We start from the raw sequence: 24297 nt of genomic DNA on the forward strand, positions 1-24297 counted from the left end.
ATAAATTCTGAATGAAAATAATATGGTAACTTAGGAAATATAAAGCAAAGGCTACTGGGACAATAGGAGATGTTGTCCTTGCAGTGGTGCCTTAGAAGAAGGGACAGAAAAAGCCATAATGCTTGAGAGGGGCCCTTCCAAATGGGAAGGACGGCAAGTCTCTAGGACTTGTGCAGTAGTCAGCTTGGTGGACACAGAAAACACAGTGAAGGCCACTGCAGCTGGATGCAAGTGATAGGGAGTCTCTCAGCTTTCCCTGGATTTTCTGGAATTTCATTTAGGGAAACTCAGGTTTTGTTTTGGTTTTGGTTTTGGTTTTCACATTGGTTCCTCATACCCATAATGCCCCTGAGAATCAATTTCTTCAAGTTCACTGTTACTCTGGTGTGATACATCTAGATACAGTTAAAACATCCTTGGGAATACTGAAATCATTCCCACTGTCCTCACACGAAGCAGCACCAAAGAAGGCAGCCAAGAGGAATCGGAGGCTGTGTTCAGCACGGGTAGCTATGGCAATATGAGCAATAACAGGTCCTAGGCTCAGAAGGGGCTTTAGATGATAGCAAAGGAGACTCTGAAACAATGATTGCATGGTCAGGGAGATGAGAATATGTATTTGGACCATATCAGCACTATATGATAACTGGAGTAATAAAAGAAAGGCAGTGATGTAAATGAGTAAATAGAGTAATAAGGTACCAAAGGTAGGTTAGAGGAAGAACTAATATATTTAAGGGACCAGCAAGAAAGGAGACAGAGCTGGAGAAGGATTAGAAAAATTAAAAATAATAGAGTGTTCTGGGGACTTAAGGAAGAGAATAATGAAGACAGGCTGAAGTGATACAAAATGAGTGTCAGTAAAATGGGAAAAGTAGATGCCTGTGAAGAAGGAACCAGAGACAGTATGGTTGCTTCTTTCCATGAGGTGGAGATGGTGCTGGTGCTGGTGCCGGTGCCGATACTGGTGGTGGTAGTGGTGCTGCTGGTGCTGCTGGTGCTGGTGGCAGTGGTGGTGCTGGTGGTGCTGGTGCTGCTGGTGCTGGTGGTGCTGGTGGCAGTGATGGTTGTGGTGGTGCTGGTGGTGGTATAGTTGTTGTTGTTGCTTCAGCCACAACATGTATTCTTATTTTTGGCTTCTGAATATGGTCATCATAAACAAAGTAATAAGGTACTCCAAGGCATGCCTCTGGAAGAACTTGTATATTTCAAGGACTAGCAGAAGAGATTGATCTGGAGAGGGGTTAGAAAAGTTGAAGCAATAGTGATCTGGTGCTGGAAGGCAGAAAGCACACAAGGAAGGGAAGCCTGGGATCTGAAGAATGAATTGATCTGGGGTGGGTGAGCGGGAACAGTGGTTGAGGACACTGTCTGCATTTACGATTATAAGCAATACAACCTGAAATACAATCTTGTAATGGCAAAGGAGATGAAGTACTTGTTAATGACCTGACATTTCATATGGCACAGGCTCTGCTTGGAATCTTCCTAGCCTCGTGTAAGATAGAGACTACTGAACCCCACTGCAAAAGAGTAGCCTGGACTCAGCGAGTTTTATTGTTCTTGCACACCAATGAATTTGCTTTCGGACTGTTGAGTCTATATGTTCTGTGTCATCCCCAATGGGATTCCCTCTGAGACATGATATATGAGCCTGGCATTCCTATTTGGAAGGAGAACAATCCAATTGGGGTCATGGGTACTGTGCTTGGAAGAAAGCAGACTGCCATTTGAGAAAGAATTGATAAAACATACAAAATGAAACAAAGTCAAAACCAAAAACAGCATCGTGCAAGGTTAAAATTATGTGAATGATGATGTGCATTAGTTATTTTAATGTCTTCCAAGTGCACTTCATTTTGAATGATATACTCAGATAGCACACATGGTAAGGTATAATTGAAAAAGCATGTAGAGGAAGGACTGAATTCAAAGAATAAACACACAGCTGCAAGGAGGTTAGGAGTCAGAGGGGTAAGCATATGCCCCATCCCCCAGGGATCTCATTTGTGTATGAGTGGCCCTGTATATGGAGGCTAAATGAATCCCACTGTTTGCAAAGACCCTCAGTAAATGGGACAATGACGAATCAATAGTAATTAGGCATATAGATTCTATTGACCCAGATGTCTGAAGCCAAACTCCCACTCTGAGATTCCTTGAAAGGCAAATGAGAAGATTTATGGATATTCACTTCTTTAGAGAAAAAAAAATTATACTCTGGGAGCACTGATGCCCTTCCTAAGGGGAGAGTGATTAGAAATAGTGCAGACTCTTGGCTTCTGATGAGAAAGGTTGTTCTTGAGGTTTCTCTTATAAATATGGTTCCTGTTGGGCCAGACCAGGGAGAGCTGGGAAATAGAATGCCAGAATGTGATCATATGTATATGTCCTAACCTACCCTTCTGTGGATGCCTCAGAGATCCCTTTCCTAAAACTGAACTGAAATAGAATATTCAACAATGTGTGTGGGAGAATCATATAGACTTTCCCCTATAGCACTCCTTCTGTAAAGGATCTTAGTAGTGCATCTTCTCTGGATGACAGTGAAAGCTTGGTGCATGCTCCAGGAGTGGCAGGAGCTACCAAATCATGATTGAGCTTTATCCCCATTAATATTGTATCCCCCCCTCCCCACTAGAACTAAAAGCATAATCTACAGACGCCAATAAGAGTTGCAGCAGAGTTAACTGGGTGGGGCTCCCTTGGCTTTGCTGATGTTACAAACAGACAACCATCAATTTGTACACTCATGTGTTTTGTTTTTCTGCACGTTTTGCATTAGAATTTCATATAAATTTTTACTTACTGAAAGAATTTCACAGGACCTGTGTTTATAGTTCAGTGGTTAAGCATTTGGATGGCATTCTCAAAACTCTAAGTTTGATTTCCAGAACAGACACACACACACACACACACACACACACACACACACACACACACACAGAGTTTTCACTGATAGAGAGGAAGAGAGAGTTTGAAACTATTTTTATGGTTTTTTTTAGAAACCTACAGAAACATCATGGTATCCATGGGGACACTCCTGGCATTGCAAAATATGAACTTGAAGTCACTTCTAAAGCATTTTAAAAATGCAAATCACAAATATTGGCAGAAGTATTCTAGATGCTAATTTCCTGTGGGCATTGCCCATGCTTTGTCTCTGATGTTTTCTGGTCCATCTTTGGGATCTTTAGTTCATAACTTTGGAAGGTGCATTTTCCCCAGATCCCCTAGCTAGTGAACGGTGTCCCACAGTAAAACTTAACCCAGTGAAGTAAGTATTATTATACTACATTATGAAATAAGTATTATTATACTACAATATGAATAGGGAAATAGACATTCAGAGAGGCTAACTGTAGCGAAGATAGAAAACAGTATCTGAAACTAGCACTGTTTTCACTCCCAAGTTTGTCATCTTTTGACCTGAGAAATGTCATTGATTAAGGGGGTCATTCCAATTCCACCATTTTACACCTCAATCAACTAAAATTTAAAATGGGAAAACCTACACAATAGCCTTTCAAAGTCATGGTTCTGAATCCCATGTCTAATTCTTGATCCTTACTGTGTGTATGACGCTCACTCATTGGATCCATGAGCGTATATTTATCTCTATTTGTCATTTCATCATTTTTACAATTAGGAAGACAGATTTAAATAAATCCTTTGCATCTGCACCATGTTGTACTGCAGTTTACAGAATGCTGTATGTTTGCATACATGGTCTTTGATCTTCATAATAGCCCTATGAGGTAAGTTGGACAGAGATTGTAGGATGTTTCTACAGATGAGAAGAGGACAGTTCCAGAACTTGGAATAACTAGCTCATGCGTACACACCTACCAGGAGTGAAGCCAGTGTCTGACCAGGTCTCCTGACTCCAAGCCTTTCCATGGGGAGTGCTGTCCTGGCATGATAGTGTGTTGTGAGAGTTCAGGGGCTAGTTTCATATAAGAGCAGCTGCTTTGCTCAAGCTTTTGAGAACCCTCTTTGCTTTCCTGGGTCTGATATCGAAGTGCAAATGGTTTCTTTCTGCAGAATAATTTGCTTTTCAACCCTATCCCCTTTTAAAATCAAAATCCACTTCTTTTCCAGATGCCAGAGTATATATGCATATTTGAATGGTCACCTGGATCTGATTAAGAAGGCTCAGCCTGTGGGTTTCCTCACTGTTGATTTACATGTTTGGCCAGATTTCCATGGCAACCGGTCTCCCTTAGCAGATCTGACTCTGAAGGGCATGGTAAGTAAAAGCCAGTCCATGCACGGAGGTGAAGGCCAGCCAAGGGGTTGCAAAGTTTGGAAGACACAAAGTGAGGAGACAGGAAAAGAGGGAACAACTAAGAAAAGGTGGCCAAGAAGAGCTGGCTTTTGTCAGTTGCCTTAGTCAGGTTGCTGCTGCTCTCCAGAAAGATCTGTTAGCCATTGTTGTTGGTTCCAAGCCAGCTCAGAGCGCCTTCGAGATAGTATTTCTGTACTCAACTACTGCTGCATCTTACTGCCCTGGTGTGGCTGAAAGTCCTGCCTATGTCATTTTTACATTTACACTGATTTGTAGTCATGTTTTCCATCTCTGTCTCCAGGCTACCCACTACCTCAGTGGTAAATATTACCACCCATGGTCCCACTTCCTGAAGCTAAATACTGGCAAGCCTGCGAGCCATGGCTGTTCTGAGCCCATAGCAAAATTTCAGAATTTCAGATTTAACTTCAGCTAAAAATATAATTAATAACTAATATTGGGGGATCAAGTCAGCTCTTTTTTATTTTTGTTTTTTATTTATTTTTCTTAATCATTTTCTTCATTTACATTTCAAATGAAACTCCCCTTCGCAGTTACCTCTCCACAAACTTCCCTATCCCATCCCTCTCCCTCCCTCCCCTTTGCCTCTGTGAGGGTGTTCCTCCACCCATTCACCCACTCCCATCTAACCCCACTAGCATCCCCCTGTGATTGGCTATCAAGCCTCCGTCCCCTCCCATGATGTCAGGTAAGGCCAATCTCTTTTACATATGTATCTGGAGCCTTGGATCCTTCCATGTATACTCTTTGCTATTAAGAATCTTTAAGGCTACTTTCAGTCCAGAGATCATGAGCCCTCCTGTAGACTTCAGGAGGAAATTGGTGGCAAGCTCACGCCTGGATGAGGCTATAGTACCTCCAAGCCAGACAGGATCTATAGCTGTGAGGAGGCTGGCTATTGAGAACACTGAGAGCTAGGCTTGGAGGTGAATGAAACAAGTTAAACCTAGAGAGAAAGAGAACTTTCAGTTCTAATGGGCCAGAGAAGAAGCCATAAATGCCAAGTCTAGGAAGGGGAGTGTAAGGAAAGTCAAAATGGGAAGTGAGAATGTAGTCTGTGAGCCAATGCCACTAACATCCGGGAGCAACATTAACTGGGAGCAGGCCTACTGGCTTCAGGAATTTAAGGTTTGTGGTTAAATTCATTAAGATTGTTTAAAATAGTTTTATGATGCTTCTACAAAGTTCAAAACCTCATTTTTATTACATAGTTGACCACATAATCAATTTCTCTTCATAAAGCAAAATCTTGAAACACTAAGGAAACTGGACAGGTCAAGAGTGTGTTTGTCTGGAACCTGTGAAGCATGTCTATGAAGTAAGCTGAGCTGGACCTCTGAATTCAAACACGGAGGCACGGAAGACCTCTCCAAAGTAGACACAGCTATAGTTTTTGCTTTCTGATAATCAACAGATGCAAACTGTTGGGTAGGAAGGAAAACAACTTATACAAATACAATATATATATATTAACAAGAGGGACAAATAGCAGAAGCCAAATACATTTAAAGATGCTCAAAGGTGATTTTACCCGAGATGGCCCCAAAACAAAGCCAGGCCGTGTGGTAAAATGATCACGGCTCTGAAGTGACAGGCTGGTGACCTGCCCTAAATACCATTTGTCAGACCCAACCTGAGCACTCGGCATGTCAGGCTGTCAGATGCCATGGTTACTGGTGATTTATTTAATCTGTTTCTTAAAATCAAGCCTGGCATCCAAAGACCTAAGAATTCCCAGCGTTAGTTAGGACAGTGTAATCTGCTTGGCCGGATTCCAGGAGCTGATGGAGAGCCATTGCTTTAGATAAGTAAGCATATGCTCGGTGCAGGGGTCTTCTAGGGAAACATGGGCCCGGTTATGTCCATAGATCCTGTGGGCTTGCTTTGTACAGAAGTGTTACTGTCCTATAAACACACCTCTTGTTTGATGTTTCTTAACAGCACTTACCTCTATAACTGTCCTTGGTTGGACTTGGTGTGTATCAGATGTTATTATATGAGGTTGTATAACAATAGTACAGGGATAAAAGGGGACCCAGACAATATGGAAGAAAGGGAATTCTGACTAACAGCCCAACATGCTTTCTCTTCAGTTCAGTTTTGAATAGCATCAGAACAAACCTGCCTTCTGACATTATTCTGTAATTGGGTTCGATCCTTCTGCCTGAATGTGCACTGTTTTTCTTTCTAACTCATATACTAGATAGAGTCCACATTACTACTACATCCTTTATACTTTTGCTAGTCCTAAATCTCAGGCATTCATTCCCAAAACATTTATTGTCCACACTCATTGCAATGAAATAAAACACCAAAACCTTAAGGACTTGAGTTGAGATGCACAGCATTTACATATTTTTTTTTAAAAAAAGCTAGGTGTGACCATAAGCAAGGAGTCTGCCAACCCAGAACTATAGGGTAGATGGACAGAAAGATCACTGGAGCCTACTTTCTAATAACCTAGCCCCAGGCTCAGGGAGACTCTGCCTCTGAGAATAGGCAAGGGAGTGACAGAGCAGGATACTTGAGGTTGATGTCTTTCTTTGCCGTCTACATCCACCTACAAACACTGGTGCACATGTACCGTGCACACTCTCACACAGATTTAATTAATTAGTGAGTGCCAAGCACTGATACCAATACAAAAAGTGCAGTGATTCCTATATTTGTAGAGCAGCTTTAAAGGGGTGGGGAGAAGCACTTGGTAAAGGGGTGGGGAGAAGCACTTGGTAATATGTTAACAGCAACTGGTATTGTCAGAACAACACTGTTAGAATCACAACCACAGGGAGTTCATTCTTTGGGCTCCAGAAGTTTTTCCTGTAGACACATATTAAGAACTGAATATGTAGTTAATGGTAATTTATGGGTACATGGAAATAATAAAGCGGCCTTTTATCACTCTAGGAAAAAAATTTGCAGATGAGCAATTTACCTAGTAGCAAATTATCCTGTGGTTTCTGGTTCTGACTGTATAGATGAGAAGTATTTCATACCACTACTAGTGTCCAAGTCAATTAAAATGTGCTGTGATTTTAGTGTACCTAACGATGTGTTTGTTGTAATCGGTAGCAGATGTAAGAGTAACCAGACGGGATCCCCAACCTCTGGACATTGCTGATGGGGAGCGAGGCAGAATGAACAGGCCACAAGCAAATGGGGTCAAGGTCTCTACCTGTCAGTCTCTCTTTTCTTCTTTTAAAGAGCTGTGGTAGTTTTGTGGATTTGGAGGGAGGGTCAATCCCATCTGTGCACCAGGCAGTGATGATCTGCCTCAGCCCTACAAAGATATGCAAAGAAAACTCTTCATAGTCCACTAACGTGGGTCTGTGTGAAAATAGGAAGAGGCAAATGCACATATGCAGTTAATGAGGCCGAGGGTGCATTCTGGAAAATTCATACATCTAGCTCCTTCACAGAGGGCCCACAGGAAAAAGTGTGGCATGTTAGAAACAAGAAAGGACACTTGGAGCATGCAGCAAAGGCCTCGTCAATATTAGCTACTATCTTGGTGTACACAATATTATTTCGCTTTCATTTCTTTTGTTTTGTTTTTCTGTTTCTGTTTTGTTTTTATTTTGTTTGTTTTGTTTTTGTCTATCCATGAAATAGACCAACACTTAGTGGAAGGATGGGGAAAGGGACTCGTGAGATGGCTCTCTGAGTAGAGCTCCCAGAAGTTAGGCTAACAACAAGAATTAAAGCCCCTGGACTCAAACAATGGAAGGAGAAAGCTGAGTCCTTAACTTTGTCTCTGACCTCCATACCCACGCTAAATGTGTGTGTGTGTGTGTGTGTATTGTGTGCATTTATATATACATATACCTCTTATTCTCAAATATAATGTGTGTGTGCATGTGTGTGTGTGCATGTGTGTGTGTGTGTACTATGCTATACTAGGGTGTTATCTATAAATAGGAAGAGGCAAATCCATATACACAGTTACACAGTTAATGAGGCTGAGATTCCATTCTGGGAAACATACATATTCATAAAAAACATTGCATATATTTATATTTAAGAATAAATTAGGATGAATGGACAGCTAAATGAAAGAAAGTGGAAATGGCCATGACTACAAGACAACTAAACCTGCAATAATGGAGCTGGCACTTGCATCAAAAGCAACAAAGGCTGAAAGAATATCAGAGCTGCTGTAGACATAGTGTGTGCGTGTTTTAAAATTACTGTATTAGAAAAACACACCTTGAGTGGCCTATTTATTTGTAGGTCAGTCACCTGCACCGAGGGAGTCCTTAAGGTCAAACAGTTTTTCCAGTCTTTCTTTGGCAAGTGAGGAGGAGCTGTGACCTTCTCAAGGTCAGAATGTCAAGGAGGACTAACATTTTAATGGAGGTGCAAATCCTATTATTTGTTTGTTTTTGATTCCTGGCCCCCCATAAGATGACTTATGCATGTTTATGTATTTTGCAAATGACACTGAGAATGACAAAAAGGGAGCCCACATTGGTGCATTAGGTTGGATCATCCTCAGCCTAGTTTTTGCTATGCTGCCCTTGCTACCTGCCTGTCAACCATCCCCCTTTCCACTCTAACCATAGTCTTTGACTTAAGCTCTGAGCCTGCCTTTCCTTTGTAATAGTTGAGCCGTCCTTCTCAGCCTTGCTGCTTGGGGTTACTTGCTGTTTCTGGTTGTATGTTGCTCTCCTACTTCAGTGCCTAGTTCATAGGAGCAGGCCAGGACCCAGACATCCCATGGTTCTCAGGAACAAAATTTTCTTTGCCTTCTGGCAACACTTATCTCTCTGCCATGGGGGCCAGCTGTTTCCTCTTCCCTTTGATGACCTGTACAGTTGAAAAAGAGATGCTGGAGGGTGGGGGTGGAGTGGAAATTTATCTGGACTAAGTAGATACCCTTTTCTCTTTTTTACTTGGTAAGTAAGATGGAGAATAGTTAGAGCTGTCTTTGTCATTGTCTAAAAGAAACAGAACTATGGTTAATCATAATGTTCTTCATGAGAACATTAGTGATTCTATGGTTTCTTATAAAATAAAAGAAAGGCTTCCTTGTGGCCAAGCATGGTGGTATGCACCTGTAATCCCAGAGATAGGAAAGGTGGAGTCAGGAGGATCCGGAATACAAGGACATTCTCAGTTTTTTAGAAAATCTACCACCAGCTTCAAAGAAGAGAGGGAGGAGGGCAGAGGGGAGGAAGAGAAGAAAAGCAATGCTTTAAAAGTAAAAAAGTGGGGTAGATGCATGCATACCAGGATAGATGTAGCTAAACATCATAAAGAATGATTTCATGGGGTTTTTTTTTTGGGGGGGGGTGGTTTTGCTATTTCTTTGTGCAGTTGTTTTTATTCTGAGTGGAAGTGTGAGTGGTTCTTCATTGCTTTGAAGATATGCAGCTTGTATATTATGAAATCGCGCTGGTATCCGAATCTTAACTTGAAAGGACATTAGCATGTGGCATTAGCAGGTTCATTGTATGAGGTCAGTCGGTTCAAAGAAGCTAGAGTGGCCCAGACATCTTTCCAAGGTCACTGTCAAGTGAGAAATGCTTGCCCAACAGCAGGCACACTGTGGATTTGTAACCAGTGACACTGAATCTATCGTGCCTGCTGACTGGTCCCTATGGGGATTCTATATGTGACTGTTGAATCTTCAATAGCTAGCTGGGTATCTTCAAGTTAGTCTCAGAACTGACTGGAACTAACAGGTGACTAGCCAGACAAGTTGGAGAAGTTGCTAATGCTTCAGTGTGTCACAAAATATGCAATTCTATATACTTCCTATGGATATAGACATGAGTATTCTCTACCCTTAGCTCTCATCATCAACAACAGAAAATGCTAATCCAGATCCTGCCCAATGGCTAGTGCAATAGTTATTCTGAAAGTCTTTTCCTCCCTGTATGTGACTAAGATTTAGTCTCACATTGATATAATCTGTTTAGATGGTGGTAATTTAAGATATTTGCATAAATTATTTTCCTGAAATATTCATGCAGAGAAGAAAATGGACGCAGAGACATAACAGGCATGAATACACAGGCAGACAGACAGGGCTCACATTGGTTGTACTATATTTACTGTTCCACTCTGGACTATTACACAACTCTGAACAGGAAACTACATTCTAGTTTTCTAATGAACTGCGTGGTGCCACCAGCCATTCCCTGCTCAGACTGTGGGAAGATAAGTGCTGGTCCAAGGGTTGTTCAGAGTCAGGAAAGAAGCCTCATAAGAGCTTAGCTAGACCTCAGATGCTTGTCAAAAGCCCAGAGCTCAGCCAGACTTAGATGTGTTTGTGTTGTCAGGTACTCAGCTGAGAATTTGCAAGAACTCAGGAAAAGCCAGTGTTTTGTGCTTTCTTGGGATAAAGAGATAGATGACTGGAAGCTCCTGAGCTAATCAAAGCTCACTGTAAGTGACCCATGTCAAGGATCAGCCTTAAACATGCCATAACATGCTAACTTCTGTTGCTTTTTTTTAACACTTTTACTCAGATATGTATACATATTATTTTTATTTACAAAGAAAATAAAATCTTGTGATAAATATTAATCCTCACTATTCCTTAACTGGCTTTCAGATAATCTGTTACTTACTGAAGTGATTAATTTAGTGATTTTTCAATAGGGCCCATTTTTTAGGGGCTTGGTGATATGCTTGTAGCCGTACCTTTCTTCACAATAACTCTTCGAAATAATATTGATGATTTAAACAAATAGAGAAACTGAGGATTGAGCAATGTATGCAGTTTGTCTACTAGAGAAAATAGTACAATTCAGATTAGAACCCATTCAGTTAAAATTTGTATCAAATTCTCTCTCTCTCTCTCTCTCTCTCTCTCTCACACACACACACACACACACACACACACACACACACATGATATATTTGTTGACTTTATATGCATGGGTATTTTGCCTGCATGAGGGTGTGGATTCTCTGGAACTGGAGTTACAGGCAGTTGAGAGCAGCCATGTGGGCTCTAGGAATTGAATCTATGTCCTTTTGAAGAATAGACAGTGGTCTTAACTGCTGAGTCATCTTTCCAGCCCCGCCAGAAGTATTCTTTAATGTTAATAAAATGTCAGTAATATAAAACTGATATATTAAGGCTTTGAGTATTTTCTTACACTTTGCTTTCTGTTTTCAATTTGTGTACATTTCTTTCTATTTTACTGCTGTTTCTCAAAATTATATCACAGAATCACTTTCTTAATAACCAGTGGTTCTCAAACTTCCTAAGGTTGTGACCCTTTAACACATCTCCTCTTGTTGTAATGACCCCCAACCATAAAATTATTTTGTTGCTACTTCATAACTGTAATTTTGCTGCGATTACAAATTGTAATGTAAATATCTGTAGTTTTGGATGGTCTTGGATGGCCCCTATTAAAGAATCATCTATACCGCAGAGGAGTCAGAACCCACATGTTGAGAATCACTGCATATAACTCTTCCTTTTTCCTGTGTATACTTAACACCAGATAAAGCCAGAGGTAGACTAAGATCTGACCTTTCCTAGTGGGGTGCCTAACAGGTTTGTGGGGCTATCTTGTAGAATCTTTTGCAATGGTCCAGGAGAGAAGTAAGGCCTGAGGACCAAGACTGGGGTCCAGGTTGTCATGAGACTAAAGACAGGGATGCAACACTACTTGTACAGAGCCACTTTGGTACATATACATCAATGACTTCTGCTGAGCCACCAACGGAGTAAATTGCCAGTGTGTCACATCAGTTAAGCACTGGTAGAAGAAGGTCACTGGGAGAGTGTCAGCCCATCGTTTCCTTCTAATATGTGTTCACTGCACACAACCTTAGCAGTGTACACGTGTCTGTCATCTCACAGTTCCGCACCTAAGATGTCCAAGCTGCCCCAACCCCATGGTTTTCCTGCTCTAATGCTCAAATGGCCAAAAGCTGAGACTCCTATTGGAAGGCTCTGGGAAAAATATGCTTTCCCTCCCATCCAAATTCAACAGAGTAGGACTAATATCCTGGTTTCCCTGTGGGCAGCCAGGATTCCTGCTCAGCTTCTAAATGCCTTCCTGCATTCTTAAGCTCATTACCTTCTGCTTATCTCCCCAAAGCCAGTGAGACCATCTCATATTTTGAGCCCTCCTCCTTTCCATTTCTGTCTCCTGCCCTCTGCCCTCTGCCCTCTGCCTTCCTCTTTTTCATCTCTTCATGGGTTCTTCTCCCTTTCTCTTCTGCTTTTCAGTGCCCATGTGATGAATCAGGATAATCACTGCCATTTAAAGTCAGCTGGCTAGTGACAGATTGTTTCTGCCAGTTTTTTTACAGCTGAGTATAGATCAGTGTTTCCACAATCAGAAGACGGAGGTCTTTGTAATTCTTCCTCCCATGCCGTGGTGGTCCATTTGTCTTCGTTCCCTATGTCTTGGTGGGTTTTAAGCAGAGTAAAGTGTCTGCTTGTCTGGATGCCCACAGTTACTGGTCCTCCCAGGCTTCTATTTGATTCTATTCTCTAGTCCCTCTCTTCCCCTCCCCCGAACCGCCCCCCCCATGTCCTCTACAGAATTTTGTTTGATCTCCCTCACCAACTGCCTTCTTTACTGACTGATGAAGCAGTGTTTGGGAGACCCCCATTGTATTCCTAAAGGCGTCCATTTAATTCCCCTGAGTGATACCCCTCATTGAGCTCCAGCGACCTAGAATTTCTCTGCCTTGTCTTTGACAGTTTTTCAGGAACCCTTAGAGAAATGTTTCCTACAGTACTTCTGTAACAAACATAGATAATAATCTTTATTCCTCTAACAACTTGGAAGGAAAGTATAAATAAATTGCTGTTATTGCTAAATTGCTAGTCCTTATCTGAAACAGACTTGAAATTTTGGAATTTTAGACTATTTGAATGTATCTAATGTGACATTTTGGAGATAGCACCCAAGTTCGAAGTTGAACTTCATCTAGGTTTTATGAATACTCTATATACATAGCCTGAAGGTAATTTCATACAATATTCACAATAATTTTTTTCATCGAACAGGTTTGTGGTGGGAAGCCCATTTTACACAGAGCCAAATGAAATAAAATGTGCACACCATCACAGATCTCCCATGGACCTTACATTTGACTGTCTCACCTCAGCATTCAAAACAGGCACATGCATATTTATAAGTACTCTTTCCACTTGTGCTTCCTTTCAGCTTCCTCTTATCAATGGGATCAGTCAGCCCTCAGCTGAACCATATAGCTCTTTTGGCCTGGCCCAGCTTTTGAAGCTAGTATAAATGTACACACAGACATACACACACACGCACACACACACACACACACACACAAACAAACAGGTGGCATCTCTGGCAATCCTAGGCATTCACCTTTCACAGCAATTCCTTCTAAGTCTTCTTCATCCACTTGAGTGGTCCACATGGCAGACATTCCATAGACAGTACAGTCTTGGACTGATTTTGCCAGGGCAGAACTGAGGGAATGAAGTGGGCTTAGTTACAGCTGCCTCTCTGTTGTCTCCATGTGAATATGAGGTGAAATGTCAGGGCTGCCAAGCTTCCAGCCACAGTGTTTCTTTGCTTCGGGGGGGGAAATGTCTCTCATTGAGTCTCACTTCAGCTCCAGCCCTGGAATCAGTATGAAAGGCTGCAGGAGGCTGCTGTGGGGCTGTGCTTGCTGCATCTCTTGTGATGTGCCATACTGCATGCAACAAACCTCTTCTAGGACTCCTTTCTAAGAAGGATGTTGTCTCTTTGAAGGACCACCTTGTTTTCCCTCTCAGAAGAGCTATCTGTGTTTTACGGGTCCTCTTTTTGCTGCAGCTACTGTCAAGCTCAAGAGTTAAAGTTTAAGCCATTGATTATTTTAGTTATAGTTTCTAGAGGTTCCCCTCTATAAAGTGTTCCTTTGCTGTGGAGGCACTAGAAATTTACAGAAAAGGCCATGGGATCATTTTGCTCAAACACTAATGGCTTTGGAAGTTCTTATGTATATTTACTAATTATTAAAAATTACATACAACTATGTCATATTCTTGTATGTCTTCATGTTTTTAGTAATTGAGAAAGATATCAGAATGAGCTATATTATCCAGATTATAATATAAAACCTAAGTTATCTAATGACTATAGATAAGGAAATGCCCCTGCTATACAAAATGGACCTCACACCCTTTTTGCCTTACACATTATCTGGATGTGGTCTTATACACCCACCTGTGGGTCATCCATGCAGAGGATCATGGCCTGATCCACTTCCAATTACTTTCTGAGGGAAGGGAACTTACTCCCAGCTCCAGAAGGGAGCCCTAAGGTACAGCACAGTCAGCTGTCCTGTCAGATAAAGAGCAAATGGGGAGCAAGTTTTCATATATCAGCAGGGATCACAACCCAGGCCTCTGCATTGCTGTGCTGTAGGTGGCTCAGCCTGAGTATTCACTGGAGGTGGCCTGGGATAAGGTTGCATCTATTTTGTCCTGCCACATCGAGTGACTTATCTTTATTTACACAAGGACTTTCGTGAGTTTCTGGAATCTGTTTGAACCCCAGTCTCATAAGAATCACTCCTAGGATCAGGAAGGGCAAGAGTGAGGACTTAGGAATTAGGGACATCAAGTAAATTCCTCAACATGTCTAATGACTTCCTTTTTCTTTGAATCTGTGAAGCAAATATTCTCTCATCCCTGATCATTTTTAAATATTCAAGCAGTAAATGTCTAACTATTGTTATACAAGGTTCAGACATCAGGAGAAAGAATGGTATAGAAATAATCTTTATGTACTATGTGGAAGCATTATGAGCTGTCAAAAAAAAACTTATGGCCAATGAGCTCAGGCAGGATTTGAAGGCAGGACACTGGCAGAAAGAGATAGAATTCTGGGAAATAGTCAGGTGGGAGAGATTTGCCCAAAGGCTGGGACAGAATAATAAACCCCAAGGAGAGGTAGACTAGTTTAAATGGGTTAATTGAGTTATGAGCTAGCAGAAAGGAGCCAAAGCTTTTGGCATAGGCATTTGTTTATATATAAGAAGTCTCAGAGACATTATTTCGAGGAACAAAGAGGCAAGGTGCAAAAGCCCTCAGTTATAGAATGGTATTGGGGGTCAGGGAGCTTTGAGTTGCCACTAGCTCAGACAGTAGCATCGTGCCTACTTTTTCACATTGTTGGTTTGGAAAGAGAGGTCCCAGAATTCCTTTCTGCTCAGAGACATAATTCTTACCTGGTGGCTCAGTTATCAGCCAAGAGGAAGCCAACAGCTAATATGGATGAAAGATTCAGAACCGTGGGAGCATGGCATGTTTTATGGGGAAACCAAGAGTAGATACTGGAGGGGTTTGTGGGGGCCATTCCAGGAAGGCATATATGCACAGACTTCATTCTCTCTCTAGTGCCAAGGTAACAAGGAAAAGTTGACCAGAGTATTTTATTTGGTGGGGTTCTGAGAGTGGAGGATTATTTTGTTTTTGTTTTTGAGACAGAGTCTGACTGTGTGGTCCTAGTTAGACTGAATTCACTAGTTAAGTCAAACTAACCTTGAATTCTTAATTCTTATGCCTCAGTTTATCTTCCTGGTGCTAGGCTTTACCAGGGTGTGACATGATCATGTTTGGAAAGAAGAATAATTATACTAGCTGCACTGCAGAGAACAGTTAGAAATGGGCTCTCTCAATGAGCAGGTAAGGCATGATTAAGGAAGCAAAGATCATAGAAGACAAAAGCAGATAGCGTTTAAAAGGTTTAAGAAACTAAATGAAGGAGAAAGCAAGAAAGAAAATTATGTCTATGCCCTGCAATAGAATGTCCTGTCTGGAGAGAGTAACCAAATAAGGCTTGAAATGAAGGCCAAGGACTTCAAGTGCTATATAGAATAGGTAGGGAGAAAGTGGGCAGCCATGTCTAGTCCCTGATTTTAGTGGGATTGCTTCGAGTTTCTCTCCATTTAGTTTGATGTTGGCTACTTGTGTGCTGTATATTGCTTTTATAATGTTTAGGTATGGGCCTTGACTTCCTGATCTTTCCAAGACTTTTATCATGAAGGTGTGTTGGATTATATCAAATGCTTTCTCAGCATCTGATGAGATGATCATGTGGTTTTTGTCTTTCGAGGATTTTATTGAGTATTTTTGCATCGATATTTATAAGAGAAATTCGTCTGAAGTTCTCTTTCTTTGTTGGATCTTTGTGTGGTTTAGGTATCAGAGTAATTGTGGCTTGCTTCATAGAATGAATTGGGTAGAATACCTTGTATTTATATTTTGTGGAATAGTTTGAGGAGAGTTGGCATTTATGAAATTCTTGGGCAAATGGATATATCTGGAGGATATCATTCTTAGTTTGGAAACCCAATCACAAAAGAAGTCATTAGATATGCACTCACTGATGAGTGGATATTAGCCCAGAAACTTAGAATACCCAAGATACAATTTGCAAAACACAAGAAAATCAAGAAGAAGGAAGACCAATGTGTGGATACTTCATTCCTCCTTAGAATAGGGAACAAAATAACCATGAAAGGAGTTACAGAGACCAAGTTTGGAGCTAGGAAGAAAGGATGGACTATCCAGAAACTACCTGCACCCAGGGATCCATCCCATAATCAGCCACCAAGCACAGACAATATTGCATATGCCAGCAAGATTTTGCTGAAGGGACCCTGATATAGCTGTCTCATATGAGACTATTCCAGTGCCTACAAATACAGAAGTAGGTGCTCACAGTCATCAATAGGATTGAACACAGGGCCCCCAGTGGAGAAGCTAGAGAAAGCACCCAAGGAGCTTAAGGGGTCTGCAACCCTATAGGTGGAACAATAATATGAACCAACCAGTACCCCCAGAGCTCATGTCTCTAGCTGCATATGTAGCAGAAGATGGCCTAGTCAGCCATCATTGGGAAGAGAGTCCCCTTGGTATTGCAAATTTTATATGCCCCAGTACAGGGGAACGCCAGGGCCAAGAAGTAGGAGTGGGTGGGTAGGGGAGCAGGGCGGGGGGAGGGGGTATAGGGTACTTTCGGAATAGCATTTAAAATGTAAATAAAGAAAATATCTAATAAAAAAAAGAAAGGAAGGAAGGCCAAGGGTGTTTGGCAGACCACTCACCTCAGCCTTATTGCTTACTACACATTCACACCTGCTGTAGCTCAAGACATCTCAGACCATATCACCCATATTACATAAATAAATTGCATATTGTGAAAATATAACGTGAGGGCAAGTGAGGTGGTTCATTGAATTAGCACATTTGCTGCCTAGTCTAACAAATGGAGTTAGACCCTCAGGGCCCTACATGGGAAAGAAGACAATCAGAAGTTGTCCTTGAATACAGATAAACCACAGGCACACACCCGCATAGATAGATCTATCAATTTCTCTTCTTCTAAAGTGAAACGGAGCTAAGATCGGTTTCTCATTTGATGCCCATAAGCTTGAAGACGAAATCAGCCTGTACCCTCTCTAAAGATATCATACGAATCCTGACGCAGAGATATGAAAGGATGCTGTGAACACGCTGACTGTACCACACTAAGTGTCTGTTCACTTAGTGTGCAATCTCTGCAATCTCTGAGAAACTGACCTGGGCATATGCTCCTAATTGATTTTAATCAGATTCCTTTGCAAACCATCGATTCTACATCATCTCACAGTAGGTATAACGTCTGTAGGAGGCATATTATTTACCCTCAATAACCCTTCATTACTATCACATTAAGTTCTCACAGAAGCTGAATTCACAGGCATCTTATAGTTATATGCCAACTATTCACATTTTTTATTTCATATAAGCCACAGAAGATATTTATAGCACATTTAATCACATTTAATTTCATGTCAAAACTATCAAATATAATCTTATGAGAGGTTTGTTTGTTTACTTGTTTTTAATTTTGGTTTGGTTTGGTTCAATCTGAGGACAAATAATTTTTTGGCATAGGGGAGGGATATCTTTTTCCCAAGTTTGAAGTATAAAGAATTTAGTAAACCTTCCACCATGTTTACCTCACAAAAACAAGGGATTTGCATATGAACTTGTTGCACCCAGAAAGCAAGTCTGAGCATGCTCAGTCCATGGAAGCTATCTCAGTGAATGTCAGCTGCATTGGTCCCTTATCCTTCTCTTTTCCTCCTCTATAGGTCACTGGATTGACGCTGTCTCAGGACCTTGATGATCTTGCCATCCTCTACCTGGCCACTGTTCAAGCCATTGCTGTAAGATACTTTAATGAAATTTCAAAAGCAAAGCAAAACAAAATGTAACTTTGTGCTATCCACATGTTCTGAGCCACAAGATCTCTGAAAGGCACCACAAGGCTTTTGTGGCAGTTTCTTAATTAGAAGAGAGGTTGCCACAAGTGTTGTTTGCCTGTCCAGACAGCAGTGATGACAAGGATTCTCATCTGCTTTCATGATAGACTAACAAAAGTAGAAGCCAATGGAAAGAGAAGTCTTTGAGCATCAATGCTCGTCATTTATCTCATGTCTTCTAAATTCAATACAAGCAAAGAGGCAAATTCTACGAACATGTGCGGTTGGAAAGCTGCTAATAAGAATGTTTGCTTTCATATAATACATAATATTGGCTCGCTTTATAAAAGACTTCATTATAAGTTTGCCTTAAATTTAAAGCCTTCTTAGAAACATTTTGGTTTGGGGTAGGGATTTAACCCTCCAGGTAGGGATTTACATGGTGGGTTGGAATGACTAAGGCAAGAGGGGAGAATTTGAATCTGAAATTTGAGAGGCTCTTAAAGTGAGATCCAAAATGAAAACTCAACCCTAGAATCTCGGGTGTTGCCTAAGGAGTCTTCTTGTGCTGCACAGATGGGCTTCCAGGGGTTCTGATGCCTTAACATCACACAGAAGTCAGCATGCACACCTGGACTAGAACGTGCATCCACGGGGGTGGGACATGACATTTAGCATCTTACAGTAGGCCTATAACCCACAAATAAACCAGTGGTTGGGTGAATTTTAGAAGGAGAAAAAAAACCCTTAGAAAGGAAAATAAGTAAATTTACTAAATTTTGATTTAAACTGTTATTCATCATTAAACCCATGGTTCATTATTATGATTTAGATTTATTTATATGTATATAACTATGGCTATGACTATGTATGCCACACGTGATGAAACCAGGAGAAGTTGTTGGACATAGGAGATATAGTGAAAGGTGGTGTGAGCTGCACAGTGTGGGTACTGGGAATTGAACTCATGTCTTCTGTCAGATCAATGAATGTTCTTAACAACTGAGCCATCATTCCAGCTTATTAATAATCACTATTATTATTGTTTGTAGCCATTCTTCGGCTACTTCATGGGTTCTTTATTCCTCCACCTTTTTTCACACCTCTTCTTCCACCCTTTCAAACTCTAACACTAGAAAGAAGATAATAAAAGATAAGGGGAAAGGGGTGATGTTTTAATTAGGGGCATTGAGTTCTTTGGGGCAAGTTTAATCTTCACCATCAGGATATCTAATTATTTCCTCCTCCTCTTCCTCCTCCTCCTCTTTCTCCTCCTCCTCCTTCTCCTCCTCCTCCTCCTCTTCTTCTTCTTCTTCTTCTTCTTCTTCTTCTTCTTCTTCTTCTTCTTCTTCTTCTNTCCTCCTTCTCCTCCTCCTCCTCCTCTTCTTCTTCTTCTTCTTCTTCTTCTTCTTCTTCTTCTTCTTCTTCTTCTTCTTCTTCTTCTTCCTTGACCAGTTCAATGAAACCAGTCAAACTGCATTCTACATGGAAACTACAAGCAAACAAACAAAGGTGGAGGCAAACAAATACCTAAACAATTCTACATCTGTCAACATAGAGAACATGAATAGAAGATGAAATCTGAAACATGTCAATATTAGTAAAGATATACAGTTATCCTGTTTTAAAATGAAGAACATTGCCATGATACTACTAAAGCAGAATAGAGTTTGGAGTTATTTATTATACTCCAGACTCTGTACTAAATACCTATGCTATCACCTGATTTAACAGTATGACGCTGCTATTATGTTCCTCAGTCCACTGAATAGATTTTCTCAAGCCTTAGTGTGTCCTAAATCAACCTGCTCAGTGCCATGTCTTTGTATATGGCAGGGCAGTGATGAGAGCCCATCATCATGGTTTATAAAAGAAAACTTAAGATATTTAAAAAGAATTGGGGAAATTTAAATTTTGATTTGTGAATATAATTGTATGCAGGTGCTTGCAATTGGCTCAGTCACTTGCATTGAAATGAACAGTTCTGGAAATCAAGAGATGTACAATGCTTACACCTTGTGAGCAAATACTAAGAAGTGGACATGAAAGACAAAGCTAAACAGGAGAGGCCAAGAATTTGACCCTATAGTGGTAAGGACTGTGATCCTTAAGAGGACTCCAACTCTGTGCCAGGCACCAGAGTCCCTTGCTTGTCCTGGCCTTAAGATGGCAGCCCTGTAAACCAAGGAACTTGTCTTTACACTTGAGATGAGGGCACTCTGTTTCCCAGGGTCTTACAGCAAGTGCACACTAGTTAGAATGAGAACCTGTGTCCATCTCAACCCCAGTTCCTGCTCTCTCTACTTTGTTGGTGTGGTTTTCTTAGATCTTTTCATAAGAGCTACATGAGTGAAATAAGTTTTCAGGCAGTCCCAAAGCAGCTTTTACTTATCACATATCAGAAAAGATCATTCGCTTGGCCTGGAATCTTTTTCACAGGGTCCTTCCCCTGGTAAGAACATTGCAGCATGAAGGCCAGTAATACAAAAGAAGATTAAACTCAGTAATGCATGCAGGAGAGGAGGGAGAAAGAGCCAGCTATGTTTTCTCAAGTAACACAGTTGGGAAATCAATCTTATGTTTAATGGGCCATACATACATTTAAAGCGATCCTATTTTTTCTGTCTATTGTCTTAATGACCTTTATAATTCCATGCAGGGAAGACATTTTAAGACAGATTTCCTGATAAAGCTTTATTATAGAGTCAATTAAATTTGGGAGGGGTTCCATCTGTTTGAAAAAGTATCTGAATGTACTGATTTTCTAGACAAAAATGTGCATTTTAATGAAGCATTTTGATAACAGATATTTTCCTATAATGTTCATCTTGGAAAAAAAAGTTCCCTTCCTCCTGAATATTGCTTTAGCACCTATTTGTTATTGGTAAGTTAAACAGTTTCCTCTCTATTGTAATATCCATGGTTGGCACTCTGTAGCCATGGAATGAAATTAAAGAAAGAAAAGTTAGCTCAGGACTATGGGAAAACCCTCCATGCAGTAAAATTCTCTCTTGCTTGGCTTCTTTGAAAGACCTGTCAGCCACTTGGTTCGTCCACAGCTTGTCTGTCTGTCGTTCTCTTTTCAGAATAGACCCTTTAAAACTACTATTTGCATTTGAAGTCTCTTAATTTGCATTTGGTTCTGTGTCCCCTTGGAATCGCCTAATTTTAATTTAAATTTCACCATGAAAACATTTTTTCCAGAAAGGTGAGCACAGAAGCATTTTTGCACAAAGCCCTTTGCTGGGCATTTCAAGAGGGTGGATGGATCGTCACGCAGTAGAGTCTGGGACACTAAAGGAAAGGCCCTGCAAAGAGCTGCCAGAGTGGGAAATGAGAGACAGGCTGTCACAGCACTGAAGGGAGTGCCTCTTGTTCATGTCCTTGCTTTCCTTTCCCAGTAATGTGCTTCGCAATGACCCCAGTCATAGACCTGCTAATCACATGGTCCAAGTGGGTTAACATTCTTCAGTTTTCTAGTTTGTCTTAAAATTAGAGATGACATTGACATGTACAGCAGAGTGCCCATTGAGCCTCCTAGCCAGAAGAGCTCTTTTGTAAGCACTTCCAAGTGCCAGGAGTTGGGAGCTTCTAAGGGACCCACTACTGTGTCATGCCATGTCGCAGGCCACACCTTTGATTTCTTTTCATTTACCATTTTTAGCAATCCACATCCAACCGAGTGACTATGAAATCATTTATTCCATTAGTAAATGAGAATTGAATCTTGGGTTGGGTAGAACAAATACGTGAACTGCCCATCAGATGAGGTAGGGCTTCTTAACGTCAATCAAAGCTCATGCCTTCAGCTGCGTAGATGTCAATCTTTAGATCACAGCAACTGAGAACCAGCAGTCCTCTAATAATTCATGAGGGACTTATGGACATCTATTGTCCTTCTGATGTATAAGTTCCATTCTGTGTCTGCCTTTTTTTTCTGGAGTTCATGACTTCCCCAAAACTAAAGAAAGAACATCTAGAGAGAATGGATAGTTTTCACTAGGAAAGGAAGCGCCTTGTATGCTGCATGTTTCATCTTTTAACACAATACAACCATAGGTATTTTTTGAAGGCCAGAGTTTTACTAAATTCGTATTTCACCTGATTCCTGGGCAACTTCAACAAATTCTTAAGACTTCTTTGTTGTAACTGGTGTACCTTTTGTTCTTGGCTGCCCAAGTGCCTCATTATTTATTATAAACCAATGGGGCTGTCCTTTCCTTTTGCCCCAAATTACCCTCTGGCTCCTCCCTTCTTTGGAGGGACTCCCATGGCCAGGGAAGATGACCCTGGAGGCACCCTTATCAAGGGAGCACTTCCCTTACCTAGATCCCACCCCCCCAGGGCCTGAAACTAGGTCAGTATGCTATGGAGTTCCCAAACCTTGTTTTTCACCTGGGCCAACCATCTCATTCTTCTTGCCCTCAGCATACATCAGATACCAACTTCCCAGTAACACTTGCACTTTTACTAAAATCTGTTATATTGGCTCATTTCTCTTCTCCATCCCTGTCTCTCCATGGTTGCTTCACTATGCATTGAAATGCTGGGCCATCTGGATCAGTAGCCTGTTATGTTCCCTGACCTCCTCCCACATCTACCCAGAAGTTCACTCCCATCCTCACACCTACAGTATTGCCATCTCCCCAAACCCCCAGGCTCTAAACACTCAAAGACCTCTCTGTCCACTAAAAATATTCTCCTTTTTTTCTTCAGAGCCACTTCTTCTTTTTTTGTTTGTTTTGTTGTTGTTGTTTTGTTTTTCAAGACAGGGTTTCTCTGTATAGCCCTGGCTGTCCTTGAACTCACTCTGTAGACCAGACTGGCCTCAAACTCAGAAATCTGCCTGCCTCTGCCTCCCAAGTGCTGGGATAAAAGTGTGCACCACTACTGTCCGGCTCAGAACCAATTCTTAACATCACCCTAACTGACTTCTTAATGCTACATCATAGTTTAGCTTTTTAAAAAAAAAATACCAGGGGCTGGAGAGATGTCTCAGTGGTTAAGAGCACCAACTGCTCTTCCAGAGGTCCTGAGTTCAATTCCCAGCAACCACATGGTAGCTCACAACCAACCATCTACGGGCAGGGCGGTGGTGGTGCACATCTTTAATCCCAGCACTTGGGAGGCAGAGGCAGGTGAATTTCTGAGTTCGAGGCCAGCCTGGTCTACAAAGTGAGTTCCAGGACCGCCAGGGCTATACAGAGAAACCCTGTCTCAAAACAAACAAACAAACAAAAATACCATATCCTCAAATAAATTAGGAATTTTGAGCTTCTAGGTTTTGAACATCCCCCCAAAATTATGGACTCAGCTACTTAAATAGCCAAACCCAAACTACAAATATCCATTAGGATTCACCTTAATGGCTTTAAGGTAGTACAAACCATAGCAAAGTTACTGAGTAAGTAGTAAACTCAGCAAATTGGGAATGGAGATTACTCATTTCCAGAAGATAGTACAGACATTACAGCAGAAGGCTTGAATAAAGCCCTGAGCCAACCATAGTGTGTGCCCTCTATATCACCCCAGCTCACAATTTGAACACAATTAAAACAGTTTTAGTTTTCTTACTCTTTTGTTAGCCAAAGGCTTTACATCTTTTCATAGTTCTGTTTCTGAAGATTGTTATTTTTATTTTTTTGCTCTCTCTCTCTCTCTCTTCGTGAGTGTGTGTATGTGTGTGTGTGACTTTTCTAATGAAAATATTGTCAGTTCAAATTTAGTGAATGAAGACCACCCCACGTGTGAGCCCATGGGAAGGCCCTCATAGAGGGCCTGAGCCACAATTG

The 24297-nt window shown here is 41.2% G+C and overlaps 1 protein-coding gene across 7 annotated transcripts in view; it reads left to right on the top strand.

Annotated features, from left to right (window-relative positions):
* Fggy (FGGY carbohydrate kinase domain containing) overlaps window positions 1–24297 on the top strand; it is a 363123-nt gene that overhangs the window by 254264 nt on the left and 84562 nt on the right. For all 7 annotated transcript variants that reach the window (XM_021159484.2, XM_029476124.1, XM_029476123.1 and 4 more), the window contains 2 exons: window positions 4102–4249; window positions 18395–18469. In XM_021159484.2, the coding sequence (XP_021015143.1) occupies window positions 4102–4249; window positions 18395–18469 (223 nt within the window). The remainder of the gene's footprint in view (window positions 1–4101; window positions 4250–18394; window positions 18470–24297) is intronic.

Source organism: Mus caroli, chromosome 4, assembly GCF_900094665.2.
Source record: "Mus caroli chromosome 4, CAROLI_EIJ_v1.1, whole genome shotgun sequence".
NCBI classification, from domain to species: domain Eukaryota; kingdom Metazoa; phylum Chordata; class Mammalia; order Rodentia; family Muridae; genus Mus; species Mus caroli.